Here is a 14,513-nt window from a genome sequence, read left to right on the forward strand (position 1 = left end):
TCCATTAATGGTGTGCCCCTACTAAAGACTCCTTTCAATTAACCTTCCAGTGCTCATGGCTGGCCCTGATTTAGCTCCCTGTGTGTACTGACAGGACGTTCCTTTTGCTCAGGTGCTGCATCTGTTATGCTCTTCCCTTGATCCTTTTGACCCAGCTAGAAGAATCAGATTTCTGATACTTTAAGAAGTCTCTGTCTTTCTTATGTTCTCTGTCTTGCTGCTTTTCTGCCAGCTTTTCCTGCAGGGTCTCTCAAGGCTGTGGGCAGAGAGGTGGTAAAGGGATGGCAGTGGAACACGTGGCCCTCTGACAGCTTTTTTTCTTCTGTGAGTCTTTATCAGATAGGTGAATGCTGCAGAGCAAATTGTTGGTCCTGTGGACAAGCAACAGGACAGGATTTTGTGGGTTTGCTTTTGCCTTGCTATCCAAGTTCCAGAGTGCAGGTCATTGTTGTGGCTGAATCCCTGTGCTTCCCTATCTCGTTACATGGCTGCAAAGAGCTTTTCTGGCCAAATACTCCTCAGAAGGAGAGAATGGTGAAATGGCTTTTAATTTTTTTTTTTTTTTAACTTGCTTCAGAGCTATGGGGGCTGTAGGCTGAGCTATACAGTCAGTCACTGTAGCAGTCCCAGCCTGGTGCTGGCTGCTCATCTGGCAACCCTGGCCCCTGCTAGAGCTGGCCAAGGTCTGATTTGCTTGTGTTTCTCTTTGGGAAGAGCTGTACTTACTGTGTAAGGAAATGAGTTCTCAGAAAAATACAGATATGGAAAAAACCCTGAATGGAATGGTTTTTTTTTTTTTTTTTTTTTTTTCTGATGTTTTGACATAAAAATACTGCACCAGTTTTAAACCAGCAGTCTGGAAATTGGTAATTCATGAGCGACTGCCGTGGCCCTGCATGTGAGGAGAACTGGAAAGGGGCACAGTGCCCCTTGTCCCGGCTGCTCAGGGCTGTGCTGCAGTTTCTGGGTAACATGTGGGCCCTCTCTTGGTTAATCAGGAGGGGAGGACATTGTACAAGCACAAGGCTTTGCTGCATTTGTGCTGAGGTAATTTTTTACTGTGTCTCTTGTTTATTTTCTCCCAAAAGTTGCACCTTTTCCTAGGGCACCTTCTAGCTGTTGCAGTTTGCTAGTGGGGTGATTGCTGCCCTCGGTGAGGATGACAAGTGCACCTGCAAATTTGAGGGCAGTTTTAGAGGAACATGGCAGGGAGATGGCTTGGTGTCCAGGGCCCTTGGCTGGCCAGAGGTAGATGGACCACAGGAAGAGGTGCCTGCCAGGGGTGATTTTCTAGAAGAGGAGCAGCACAGCATTTGGCCGTTGGGGAAGAAAAAGTGCAACAAAAAAGTGCAACATCGGAAAGTCATGGATAACACTACAAAGTCCCCAGCATTTTCTACATTCTACTTTGTCCAGGTATGAACTGGAGCCTTTGGAGGAGTTTATTTTCTGTGGATGACAGAACTAGTTTGAGTTCAGGCTTTTTAAAGCCAGGAATGCTTTACTTCTACTCTCCGTGGCTGCCCTTCTCTTTCTTTCTCCCCAGCAGCTTTGCAAGACACTAAGCATGGGCCAGAGCAGCCCTGGCTTTGCCCAGAGGACTCCCTGAGCCCCTGTTTTTGGCAGTGCACATTCCCCTCTGAAAGCTACTCTTGCACATGTTCATCCTTCCCTCTGCCAGCATCCTTCCTCTATCCAGGTGTGTTGCAACAGCATCAGGCAGGCAGACAGAGGGGTATGACAGAAAGTTGTGTGGCTCAGCACACTGTCTTCATTCTAGTGCCTGATGAACTGGGCAGCAGCTTCTGGTTATCTTGGATAGGGCTGGTGAGGATGCACTGGCAGTGCTGACATCCAGCCCTGTGCCTGAGCCCTGCCAGAGGACAGCCTGGGGGTGCTGGCACTGAGGGTTGTGGTGGGACTAGCTGCTTGAGAGGCTTGGAGGGGTGAGAGCCAGACAGGTGGCAGGAAAGCCCTGCCAGGGCAGTCTTGGCCGCTGTTCGATGTGATTTTAGGGTGCTGTTAAGAGCAGTGGGCAGCACTGCATCCCTCTGAGTGCCTGCTCGCCGCCACTGTACTGGTCATTTGATAGCTTCTCGGTGCGCCTCAAAGGCATAAAATGGAGCAATGCCGGATTAGATGTACCCACTGCCCTTGGTGAGCGCCGGGGAGATACGATCCTCGCTCTCCCGCCTCCGACCTGCTGGCGCCCAGTGCCGTCACCACGGCAACGGGGAGAAACAGCCATCCGCATGGAAACGGCCTTGCTGTGCCCAGCAACCGACGGGGGGAAAACGGTTCAAATGGTGAGTTGATAGAGGTGAGGGGCACCAGCACCCCTGTGACTACCAGCGGGGAGCCCTGGCCCATGCCGCTGGGCTGAACCCACATCCTGCAGGATACTGCGGCATCGGCACCGTCCGGGCGTGTGGGACTCCCCTCCCGAAACATCGCCCCTGTTGCAGAGCTAGCGTGTGCTCTTGCATCTGTGACCGTGAAGGATAGTTTTCATTGCTGCTGCCCTATTTTTTTGGGGCTTGTCCTGAGGTCAGGGTAAGGTCCAGATTATCTGTGCTGATACCTGCAGCAGTGTAGGTAGGTCACTGGTTCAGCCCTGACCGGTGAGTCCTTAATGCTTGTAAAATCCCTCTTTGTAAGGGAGAGGGAGCAACTGGCAGCCAAACAGGGTCTCCTGTAACATAGGACAGACAAATGTCATCTCGACAGCGTGATTGTGCAGTGCAGCCTGTCTGGCTTTGGGCAGCAAAGTCTGAGTTAATCTCTCCTCATCCTGCCTCCTACCCTTTAAATCCCCCATCGGCTTCTTCCCCAGAGAAGGCTCAGATTTGAAGGCAATGTCGGTGCTGACCCGCTGGCTCTGATAAGGGCTGGGGAGAGCAGCTCTGCCATGCAGCTGCTTGAAGCCCAGTAGAGTTTGTCCCAGTTTTACACTGGCCCTTTGGTGACTGTGCGACCACTCTTGGCTGCAGGATCACCAGGAAAGGGATCTCCCCAGCCAGCAGCACTGCTCCTCTCGGAGGGGTTTTGGTAACAGGGCTGATTTTGCAACCATGTCCAAGGACAGATTGTTTCAGAGCATCTCCCAGTGCTGGAGCAGGTTGCTTCCCAGCCGTTGGCATTACAGAGAAGTCCAGTGGGCTGGAAGGTCTAAAGTAGTTTGCATTCCTTTGTCAGTTTGACCCTGGCAGCTCAGAAAATTGGTATTTCTATGGATTTGGCAGGTACAAAATGAAAGGCAGCATCCAGGCCTTGCCAAGGGGCTGTGTGAGAGCCACTGCTGACAAATAGGAGAACAAGTTGTTCGCCTGCAGGCTGCTGCATGAAGAGACAGGAGTCCTATTTCATCTCACCTTGGGACCTGCAGAAGGGGCTGCAGGACGAATACATGTCATTCTCCTGCTCATAGCCCCAAGTTTTATTTGTTACCTGGAGCTCTGTGTGCGATGGGGAGCCCGGCCTGTTCCTGTGCAGAGGAGCAAGGGGAGAGAGAAAGGGCCAAAAGCTGGAGTCTTTAATGATATGGCTGGGAGGGACGGTGGACATCAATCCCAGCTGCTCCGGGTTAGAGTTTGGCTTTGCAAAATGAATCGTTAAGTGGAAAGGCACAGAGGAGGGATTTCAGAGCCCTTGCAAGGGAAGGAAGGTTTTGAGGACTGTTGTTGCTGCAGGGAGAGGCTTTGGAAGTTTCTAAATACAGCTCCTTAGAGTGGTGAATGGAAAGCCCCAAAGAGCTGGTTGTGCTGGCAGAGAAGACTCCTGAGCAAAGCCACTCTGTGCTTCTGACGTGGGAGAACAGCAAAGGGGAGCGCATCTAGCCAGATTCTGGAGAGCCCTTCCTTGCATCCTTCTCCTGACTTGTGCTAACTCTTGGACCACAATCTGTGAGATTTTAGACTAAAGAAATGAGTGGGTTTTTTTGGTCTTTGAGGCTTTTTTATATTGTATTTTCTCTTCATGCATTTTTCCTTCCATTTCTTTTCCCAACCCACCTTTTCATTGCCTGCATTCTCGCTTAGCATTCAGCCCCTTGTATCCAACCCTTTCTCCCTTCTACCTCCTTTTTTTTTGAAAAACAAGTGCTGAAGCTGCTACCAGGAGCAGCTATCGCGAACAGTCGCTGTTAGGGCTCCATAGCTGCCAAGGGGTTTGGGTCCAGGTGCACTCTCAGTAGATGTGGGCATAGGAAGAGAGTTATGGACTCTGGAGGAATGAGTGCCACTGTCAAGTGGCACTACTGCAGGGGAAGCTTGGAAAGCTCAGTGGAGGAGGGGTGAGTAGTTTCAAAAAAAGAGAATAGCATTGAGGCTTGGCTCCCCTCTGCATCTCCCCAAGAGGACCCTGCAGCTCAGCTTCATCATCAGCTTGCAGATTTGGATGCTCTTAGGCTGTTCATTAGTAAAACCTTTGAGCAGTTCCTACTGTGGTTGAGTACCCATTAATGCCTCTTGAGGGGAGAGGAGAGCATTGGGAAAGCATAGAAACGATCTGAGGGTCCTTGATCTCTTTTTGGTCTGAGGGGTCATAGGCTGAGGTTGGAGGGAAAAGAGGGGCTGGGCACGGATGCCAGGCACAAAAGCAGTACCGTGATTATCTGCTGAAATCTGAGTGCAAAAACACCACCTGATTTGAACTGTTACTTCTCCAAGGCCCCCCGGGGGTGCTTTAGGGTTATAAACACCTACTCAGCGACCTGCTTTGTGCACTTCTCGAGCCAGGTATTCCCACACCAGAGGGAAAAACAGCAAAACCTGCACAGATGTCCCTAACAGCTGCAGCTGGGCTGCTCTAAGCCACCCCTGCTGCTACAGTTTATTAGCACTGCAGGGGCTGTTCCCTTCTCCCCCTTCTATTTGCTTGTGTGTACAGTCAGCTGTTAAAGGACACTGACATCACTTAATGGTTTAATTGAATCTCACAAAGGGATCGAAATTGGCTGCCTGACTCTTGTCACTGAGATGCTCACAGAAGAAATAGTAAATCACCAAATCAGCAGATAAAACTGCAGCTCTGGGTAGAAAGTCGTTGTTGCTGGGGTCAGGGAAATAATTCCTCTTTGCAGAATAATACACTATTCAGGAGAAGCCTGGGGGCTATTTTTCCAAGCCACCAGGTGCCATCCCTGTCCAAGGGAAGGGTAACTGAGTTAAACTAACTCCCCAAGGTGGTGTGCACTCAGTAAGGGGTAAAACAGACCTCAGGCAGCATTTTATCTGTAAGTCAGGAGACTATTCTGCATTTTGCACAGGGATTTATAGGGATACAATGGAGAGAGGTCCATGTGCTATTTTAAAATGGAAGACAAGCCCCCAGAAAAGGCCAGAGTTGAATTCAGGATGAAGCTTTGCAACCAGTAGCAGTTTCGGAGCTTGTTTCACAGAAAAAGTCATCTTTGAGCATAGGGAATCAGAGGTTAGGAGGAAATGGAGAGAAGAATGTCCAAAAGCAATTGGGAAGCCCAAAGGGAGAGGATATGAACCTAATGAGGGTGCTAATGCTGTGGCCACACTACTGACAAGTAAAGTAATTACTGCTCAGGAGGAATGTGAGCCAGTAGAAAACGCTGTTTTCCACCCAGGCGCCAAGAAAAGCAATTAGAACTGGTAAACACCAGTGGCTGACTAAAACCGGGCCCTTAATTAATAGTTTCATCTGAAGGGTAAGGAAATCATTAAGCACTATTGGTGTCTATTAATTCCCTGCAAGAGGAACCACCATAGAGAGTTTTAAGGCTTCTTTCACTGTACAATGTGTGCAGGAAGGAGTGTCCAAGCCCTTGCTTTGTGCTCTCGTGCCTCACTGACTGCCCCAGAGCCCTGGGATGTGGTGCAGGATAAACAGCTCGGACTGAGCATTAAACATGGCTTTGGGGGTGCTCCATCAGGGCAGGAGAGAAGGTGGATGAAAAATGTGACTTCAATAAGAAGCTGCACAACTCAACTCAAGCACTGTGCCAGGGAGCTCAGGGAGAGTACAGGGAGCTGGGGCTCTGGAGGACAAATATTGCAGGGTACTGTACAGATCCAGCCATTGAACCATGCAGAAGAGACTCAGCCTCTTCTGTCCAGCTCAGAGGGTGCTACAGGAATGTCAGCTGGAGGAAGTAGTAGGGGTAGCTACCACAAGTAGGCAGGGCAGAGAGGGACATAAAGCTTCCCTCTGTATAAGCAGTGGTGATGCAGGGACAGACTTCCTAAACTCTTCACAAATACCCAAAACCCAAGACTGTTAAGGAGTGGCCTTTACAAAGGGCACAGCCTTTGATTCTAAGTCTGGGCAAGGCAAGATTTATTCTCATTGCTTTATGACTGTTGAGTCACCCACATACTCTTCCCTGAATTTCAGAAGGACTGCAGGTCTCTTCACAATCTTATTTTTCAATTTGTTCTATCATCTTTTTGTGACGTGGGCACTCCTGCATTGATGCAACTGGAGCAGCCTGTGGTAGAGAATGGTAGATTTCGGTTTTCTTAGTGTGTTAAGACAGTACATTGCTGATAAACCTGCCAGCAGAGCCTGGTGCTCCTCCTTACTCTGGGCTGGTCGCTGTGCTCGGCACAGACACCAGCCCAGCCCTGCTGTAAACACATCACACGTGCCCTCCCCAGCCAGCTGCCTGCATTCACAGAGTTAATCTTCACAGTTTATAGCTGACCTGCCATCTTCTCCTTATAAACAGGAATATGAAGTCACTAGAAGCTCAGCTGTATTTCTGGAGCAAGGGGGAAGCTCTTCTAGTGTGTCAAAACATCTACGGAAGAGCTTCTCTTCCTTGCTGTCAAATCTGTGACAGCTCAAGGAACTTCCCTTTAAGATCACCTACCCTCCATTCAAATTCAGACAGCTGGACTAAGGTAGGGGACTCATCTGAATCTTGTTTTCTTCTCTTCTGTCAAATGCAACTCAACGGGCTCTTCTAAGCAGAGTGATTTCTTTCAAAACCTGCCGAATGCCATTCAGCCCCATGAAGGAGGTTCACTGCCTTGTTGCCATGGCACCCTTTCTCTAAAGAAGAAGAAAAATGGTTAATTATGCAATTTAAGAAACTACAGAGGAATGACAGAAAGAGAAATAATAGAAAGGAAGATTCTGGGTTTGCAATAGAACTGCTGGCTGCTCCAAAATATACCCTGTTTACAGGTGAAATACCTGCCCAGTGCATGCTGTATGGCCCCAGGGCTTCTCTGGCAGCAGGGTTTTTGAAGGAGGTGCCCTTTGCCAGGCAGTGGGCCTCTGCCATCCAGGAAATCAATCCTGTAATCAGTTACTGCTGTTACCTTCCCTGGTTAATGCTCTAGACATATTCCCTTGGCAGAAATTCTGGGTGGACCTGGGACAGCAATAATACATCACAGACCGACAACAAGCTCCTGCTGCTTGTGGTTACACAGAGGTACAGTTCAAGACTTAAGTGTTTTAAATCTCCTTGGCAGCATTTCACTGTTCCTCAGGTCTACTAACCCCTGCTTGCTTTCGCCAGGACCCCGGAAAATCCAGTCGGTGGTGCACAAGGCAGGGCCAAAGAGCCTGTAAGCACCAAACCTGGCAAGATCCCAGCCCCTTTAGACGGAATGGTGCTTTGCTTTGCCAAAAGCAGTGGCAGGCCAGTACAGCCTGGGCAAAACAAAGCACTGCAACAGATCTTTGCCAGTAATGGATCCAGTGCTCTGTGAACAGGGAGAGCTGCCTCTCACACAGCACAATGAGCTATGCGAGCCAGGGGGAAGGAAAGAGTTACCCCATGCCTTGTTTCCCAATATGTGCACTGAGAGAGGGAAGGAAGATGATGTGACCCCATGCATTTGTTTACTACAAGGAAATTGAGACCTCAGGCTCCCCTTCTAACAAGGGCACTAATGGCACAGAGGGCTAGGCAAGAGCCACATACAGTGGTAAGAGGAAGAGAGCAGTTAAGAGGCAATAATAATTCAAAATACTCCTGGGAACACAGCAGGAATGGCTGTCAAAACCCAACATTTTAATCAACAAACTTTGTAGACAAGAGGCTTCCCACTAAGGGAGCACATGTATGCCTGCTTTCACCACAAGCTTCTATCACCTGGGCTTTTAAGGCCCAGGATGGTCTCTCCTCTTCAAGCTTCCCTCAGCAAGTATTTCCAGGGAGGGAGGCTTTCCAGAGTCTGTCACAGGAGCAACATTCAACCCAGTCCCTGTTGCATGGACTGATGTTGAAAGCTGTGTGTCTCTTCCAATGCCCCCTCACATTCTCCTGGCTTTCCGAGGGCGGCAGCCGTTGTGGGGAACCGGGGTGTTGTCGGTGATGGAGATCACCTCCAAACCTCCCATTGTCAAACCCTTGATGGCAGCCTGTAACAACAAGACAGCAGATGACACGCTGTTACCAACACACTGAACAGCACAGAAGGGAAAAAGCTCTGGGCAAAACAGTTTGGTCCCCCATCCAAATCAACTTGTTCCAGTGGTTCTCACTTTGTAATTATTTTCAAAATAAGTGACTTGTATCAGAAAACCCAGTTTAAACCTATCTGCTTCAGTTCTTTTTGCAGTGTTACCATCAGTTTTCCTCCTTGAACTGTAAGAAGTCCCAAATACAGCTTTTATGCTACCTCTGAAGTCCTACAACTCTAAATATTCTAATAATTCATTTCAAGGAACTTGAATGATGAATCCTTTACATCTCAGTCAGTGATGTTAACTGAGACTAGCCTGAATTTAGAAAACATGCATGATGCCTGAGAAAATAAAATATGACAAAGAAACTCCGACACCTACTTTGCGTCCCGGTCCCAGTCCTTTCACCACGACTCGCACGTGCAATACACCCTTCCCACGTGCTTTCTGTGAAAAGAACAACTGGTTAGTGTTCTCTTTGAGAGAACTGCTGCTGGCCTGGATCCCCTGGAGTCTGTCGTTCCCTTCTGACCCATTATCATAATAGTATTTAAGTAAAAATAAAGGCTACTCAGTAATGGATACAGAAGACATATATGGGGATTGTTGCAGAGAATCTAGGAGCAAAGGAGGCTTGGATAATAGCCATGGCAAGTTCAGGAGGACTTCTGTGCTAGACTGTCAGCTCTGCAGACAGAGAAAGCTTTAAAATCAAACTATCTGTGATCTAAAGCCAAGGCAAAAAAGGACATATCCATGGATACGTGACTGAAGTGACAAGGGACTAACAAGGACTAACTGAAAGCTGTTCTCCCTTCCCTAATGTGGTGACTTTTTCCCTGTGACAAGTAGATTCCTTCTGGAGGGTAAATGAGAAGTGCAGGCAAGCTTTAGATTTGCTGTGCAGGAGTCCACACCTCCAGTGCAAAAATTCTAGGGTCTTGCAAATTGGAAATGAAGAAGTGCTGTACAGCACAGCCCTGCTGCCACCACGTGGAGGGAGCTCCTCTGGCTCTCTGTCTCGCTGTGTTCTGGTGCAATTAACATACTAACAACTTCAACAGTGATAGAATAAATCTGCCCAAGCACAGCTACACAGCTATTAAGAGGCTCCAATGATCACAGATTAATAGTGAAGATGTTCTTATACTCCTCTGAGTCAATCACAATAAGCTGTTGGCCAGCAATGCCACCAAACACCTCTGACATGAAAGGCTGGAGTGAATTCCACCTAATGTAGGATGAGGATTTTCAGTTTAACCTGGCCTCATTCTGCTGTACTGAGGACTGTGACATAGCCAGCCTCATCTCCTCTACCTAGACACCCATGTGGTTGTTAGAAAGTTATAATAAACCGTATGTGGCTGGAAACTACATGTGCAAGGACATCACCTTCTCTGAGTGGAACTGCTGGCAGCAGCTCAGTTCTCCTGTGGCAGAGACCAAATATGAAACATCCAGCCAGTAACTACAGCCGCTTCTCAGTCCCCCCACGGTGCAAAAATTGAACTGCCGCTGATTCAGGGGCTACATTCCCAAAATGACTGAGAGATGTTCACTTAGGAAAAAAGGAGCTGTGCACAGCTCAACTCACCCTCAGGGCATTTCTAACAGCTGCTTCAAACACACTTTGTCTGTGTGCAGATGAAGCTTGGGACACTGACAGCATAGAACAGCTCTGGAATGCTGCCTGTGAGCCAGGCATGTGCCCAGGTACTGGGAGGTGGGAATCATCGGTGTGGACTCACCACAGCTGCTGCCATGGCTGCGGTTTGTGCCGCAATGGCCGTTCCCTTCTTGGCATTCTGGAAGCCTTCTGTGCCACAGGACGTGTGGGCGAGCGGCCGGCTGTCAAAGCTGACCACCTGGACGTGGGTGCTGCAGAGAGAGAGGGGCAAAGGGAGTAAGCAAGGTGGAACAAGGCTTTATGCTCATTTCTTCTCGCTCACCTTACTGTCACAGCTCACTGCAGGACTCCTGCCTCCCTTCTCCAAGCCACCCTAGCTCAGCATTCCCTTTCAAGGCATCCCACTCACTCAAACCTGCAGCAGAGCCCTCCCAGCAGTGACCTTCCGGTCACCCTACAGACCCTGAGCGAGGTGGCAGAAACTTTCTGGGTCAGGTGTCCTTTATCCAGGTACACCTCAGATCCTACTCAGCCCTTTCAGACCCACCTCTCATTGCATTTTACCTCTTCTGCTTATTAAAAAAATGCACAAAACATTTCTAGAACTTTGAAAACCTTTAGAAACAACAGTAAAATACCACAGCAAGGATCACTGATGAAATACAATCGTCTCTCATGGAGAATATGGCAATTCTTTCAAGAGCTGCACAGTGCCAGTGCTAGACCAGAAGGCTGGAAGTAACCTGCTGTTAAAGCTGTCAGCATCTGATTATTCATATCGGAATGTAGTCAAAATGTATAAAACCCATCTTATAGCTTTAAAGACATTCTAAGGACAGTTATGCCTCCTGAACAGCACTGAGGTTTGAATCAGTATCATCTTCTCTGTCATGAACACCACTTCTTTTCCTTTGAGCCTTTAGGTCAAAATCATGACAGGCCAAAGCACGGGTATGTCCTGAACTTTTACTGTGCGTGAGAGCAGGAATGGAGGAGTTTATTTGCTTACTTGTTGTACGTCGCTTTGATGTGCGCTATTGGGATCTCTTCATAAACCTTTCCATCCCATCTCATGGAGCTCCTCTGCAGGATTAAAGGGCTGAGGAGCAAAACAAGAGTTATCAGGCTCTTTAAACATTACAAAGTTTTACCTCACATTGGGAAATAAAGAAAGAAGGGACCAAGTCTCCGAAAGACACAAGCTGCGTTTCTGATTGAGTCAAGCCGCTCCCTCCCCTCCCTCGGCTGCAAACCCACTGGAGGCGATAAAACCTCGCAGCGAGCGGCAGATGGCAGCGCCCTCCCGGCGCGGCCTGGCCTCGGCTCTCACCTCTGCTCGGTCGCGCTCTGCTTCTCCGTCTCCTTGGCAGCCGCCCCCGCGATGTCCTGCAGCCTCGGGGGGCCGGTGCGGAGCCCGCGGCACAGGGCGGCGATGGCGCGGGCCCTGAGGGGGGAGAGAACGGCCGGTGAAGCACCTGCGCTGGGGAGGCGTGGGGACCGCGTGTAGCGATAGCGGGAAACCCCCAGCGGGAAACCCCCAGAGACCCTCCTCGGCGTGCCCGCGCTCCCCACAGCCCGTCCCACCAGCTCCGCTCACCCCCAGCCCCCCCCGAGCACCCTCTGCCCGGCCGCCGCCACGGCCGCGCTCATGGCGGCGACTGCGACCGCGACCCGCGCCCCGGGAGCGGCGGCCGCGGAGCACGACGGGAGCGGGGAGGGAACATGGCGGGGCATTGTGGGATGCGCGTGATGGCGGCGCCCCTCGGGCAGCGGGCGGCGGGTCCGGCTCGGTGGGCTTGCAGCGCTGCTGCTGCTCGCCGCCCGTGGAGGCTTTTCGGCGCGATGTGCTTGCTGAGGCTTCCCCGGATCACGCAGCCTCTGGAGAAGGAGGAGGAGGAGATGATGGCGCTTATGGGGCAGGTAGAGGGGGCTGGTGGTGGTGGGTGTTGGTGGGGAAATGGCGCCCTCGGGAATGAGGGGAGAGGAGCATCAGGGGCTGGTGGCCTTGCACACACAGTCTGATGTTGCTTCCCGAGCGCGCTGTATGCTATTTGCACTACATTATGTGGGTGTTGGTGGTGTCCCTGTTAGGTGCTCTTGCTGCAAACAGGGAAGCCCTGCTCAACCTCAGGGAAATTCCCATTATCTTGTGTTCGCTGAGGTGGAAATAATTCAGCTTGCTAACACCCGTAGTGCTGTGGCTCAAGAATTCTTTATGTTACCCTTCTAGATAGAGCTGGAGAAAAGCCACTACTCGGATCATGAAATCCGTAAGCTGGAGGAGGAGGAGCGGCTCAAGAGGAGGAAGGAAAGCCTGCATGATGATGATGATGAAGTGACTGGCAAGACGGTTATCATGGCTCAAGACCTGGAGGACAAGTGGGAACAGAAATTTCTGCGGTTCAAACCTGCTCCGCGGATAACAGGTACAGGCTGAAGTTTCTGGTGGGTGAGAACACCCAGATTGTTTGCCAAATGGAGTGCAATTCAGTAGAAGGAAGGCATTTTTGAGTCTTTTTTGCTTTAAAGAGAGTCTTTACTCTGTGGTAGCACCATTAGCACACGAGCAATTAACTGACAGGGAGATCAGCATTCCCACACCAAAAAAATGTGCGTGTTCAGCTTTACCAGAGGAAAATGACGAAAATAGATGTTGTTTCCAGACAAGAGAAATGTTTGGTCACTTGGTTCCTAAGCTCTGCTTAGTTCTCTTGCTGATTTTTGTCAAGGTAGGGGTCCAGACTGTTTGCTATAAATTCCTTCTGGGATTGAAACAGGAGTGGTTTCCAGCTGAATCCTTTGTTGATTTCCTGAGCAACTGAGAGCACTCCTGTCTAGATTTTTGTCTTGTTCCAGCTTATGTTGTTTTTTGGCAGATGCTGATAAAAAGAACATTCGAACATCACTGAACAGGAAGCTGGACAGTAACCTGATGCTTCTGGTGAAACAGAAAATTGGTAACCAGGAGCTGTGGCTCCTGCCTCAAGCAGAATGGCAGCCTGGAGAGACTCTGCGAAGCACAGCTGAGCGAGCCATGGCTACGTTTTTGGGTATGTAGTCTGCCCTGTGCTTGACCCTCCCTCTTCTTTGTCCCAGTGGTTTTCTTCCTGTGCCCTGTCTGAGAGATATTTGTCATCTGCTGTAGTGAAATTGCTTGCCACCTGCTGGGAAAAAGCATTTCATGGCAGAGGGATGGAGCTCAGTGGGGCAGACTTTTCTGGGAAGATGCAGGGTAATCGGCTCTGTACTGCAGCATGTGGAGGGCTGGCAGAGAGCTGTGAGTTGAGATCTCTGGCTGCCACCAGCAGCAAGCAGTGCCAGGTGATCTGATTCTGGAGCATGACCAGACACCCTCTGAATGTCTGGGCTTGCTCCAGGTATATGGCTTCTCTTTCCCTCTCGGTGCCGTGTAATAGCTTTTGCAGCAGATGGGTGATGATGGCAAACCCATGTGTCCTTACTTTTCACTGTGGGTTGGCAAAGCTTGGTACCCTCTCCCTCCCTCTCCCACTCTGAGAGGACTTGCTGGTCTCCAAATGAGCAGTTTCTTCATGAGAAAAGGCTCACAGTTGTCAGTATTTCTGCCACAGAGGAAACAGTCAGTCTGAACCAGAGGCAAGGAGTGGCTTATGGTTCCTGTTTGTTATACAGGAGAGCAGATACTGTTGCTGTGTGTTCTTATGTCTCTTTTTTTTCTCTTGCATTGCTGGGGTGTTGCAGGAGATCACATTCAAGCCAAAATCCTGGGGAATGCACCGTATGGGATTTACAAGTATAAGTTCCCCAGGGCCATCAGGACTGAGGATAATGTGGGAGCCAAAGTCTTCTTCTTCAAAGCCTTCCTGCAGAGCACTGATTTTACCCAGACAGAGCTGAAGGCAGATTACCTGTGGGTCACAAAGAATGAGCTGGGAGATTACCTGAAGCTGGAATACCTGAAAAAAGTCGATCGATTCCTCCTGGACTTGTAAGCGACGGGCTGTGCTCCAGCAGATGGGGAAGATGTGGGACATGGCTCCAGGGAGGAGCACGGCTGCTGCTTTGCATGGTCTGTGTGTATGAGATGTTAACTTGGGCTCTGGAGGATAATTTGCCTTTGCCTTATTTCTCAGTTCTTTTCACTGGCTCTGTACTGAATAAATATTAAAACTTATACTCGGAAGTGAAGCTTTCCTGAGGGAGTTCTTTGCTCTTGTTGAATCCTCCTCCACCTCTTCTGGAAATGCATGTTATGATCTTTCCCTCTCCCAAGAGTGTGATTCCCTGGGGTTGCGGTACCCGGGAGGCTTGCTTTCCTCTCCAGACTCCTGTCACAGGCTCAAGCTCAAATGGTTTCTCCTTGCAGTGGCTAATGCTTGTCTCTGGTACCTGCTGTCTGGTAAGAGCAGCACTGGAGGGTTGTCTCTGTGTCCAGATGAGAACAAACCCTCATGGACACCAGCCAGGGCAAGGTGGGTTTCTGGGGAGAATGAAAGCTGGGATATTCACAGCTTAC

At 49.8% G+C, this 14,513-nt stretch overlaps 2 protein-coding genes across 2 annotated transcripts; one reads left to right on the top strand and one right to left on the bottom strand.

Moving 5' to 3' along the window:
• Positions 1 to 7,973: 7,973 nt before the first annotated feature.
• MRPS11 (mitochondrial ribosomal protein S11) lies at positions 7,974 to 11,724 on the bottom strand. The gene is made up of 6 exons (XM_027711969.2): positions 11,616 to 11,724; positions 11,349 to 11,462; positions 11,028 to 11,117; positions 10,140 to 10,269; positions 8,773 to 8,838; positions 7,974 to 8,346 (listed from the first exon to the last, which is right to left on the bottom strand). Exons 1-6 carry the CDS (start codon positions 11,666 to 11,668, stop codon positions 8,239 to 8,241), a joined length of 561 nt encoding a protein of 186 aa, XP_027567770.1. The 5' UTR covers positions 11,669 to 11,724; the 3' UTR covers positions 7,974 to 8,238.
• Positions 11,358 to 14,185, top strand: MRPL46 (mitochondrial ribosomal protein L46). Its single transcript, XM_027711968.2, has 5 exons — positions 11,358 to 11,461; positions 11,615 to 11,938; positions 12,249 to 12,444; positions 12,895 to 13,068; positions 13,739 to 14,185. Exons 2-5 carry the CDS (start codon positions 11,741 to 11,743, stop codon positions 13,987 to 13,989), a joined length of 819 nt encoding a protein of 272 aa, XP_027567769.1. The 5' UTR covers positions 11,358 to 11,461; positions 11,615 to 11,740; the 3' UTR covers positions 13,990 to 14,185.
• Positions 14,186 to 14,513: the final 328 nt, after the last annotated feature.

The sequence above is a fragment of the Pipra filicauda genome, unplaced genomic scaffold (assembly GCF_003945595.2).
Source record: "Pipra filicauda isolate LSUMZ 115617 unplaced genomic scaffold, ASM394559v2 scaffold44_size3831614_pilon, whole genome shotgun sequence".
Lineage (NCBI taxonomy): Eukaryota > Metazoa > Chordata > Aves > Passeriformes > Pipridae > Pipra > Pipra filicauda.

Coding starts and splice junctions, on each gene's coding strand:
- MRPS11 (XM_027711969.2), bottom strand. CDS start 11,668: ATGAGCGCGGCCGTGGCGGCGGCCGGGCAGAGGGTGCTCGGGGGGGGC. Junction 11,463..11,615: donor GTGCTCGGGGGGGGCTGGGG/GTGAGCGGAGCT, acceptor CTCCCCCCTCAG/GGCCCGCGCCATCGCCGCCC. Junction 11,118..11,348: donor CAGAGCGCGACCGAGCAGAG/GTGAGAGCCGAG, acceptor TTTGCTCCTCAG/CCCTTTAATCCTGCAGAGGA.
- MRPL46 (XM_027711968.2), top strand. CDS start 11,741: ATGGCGGGGCATTGTGGGATGCGCGTGATGGCGGCGCCCCTCGGGCAG. Junction 12,445..12,894: donor ACCTGCTCCGCGGATAACAG/GTACAGGCTGAA, acceptor GTTTTTTGGCAG/ATGCTGATAAAAAGAACATT. Junction 13,069..13,738: donor AGCCATGGCTACGTTTTTGG/GTATGTAGTCTG, acceptor GGGGTGTTGCAG/GAGATCACATTCAAGCCAAA.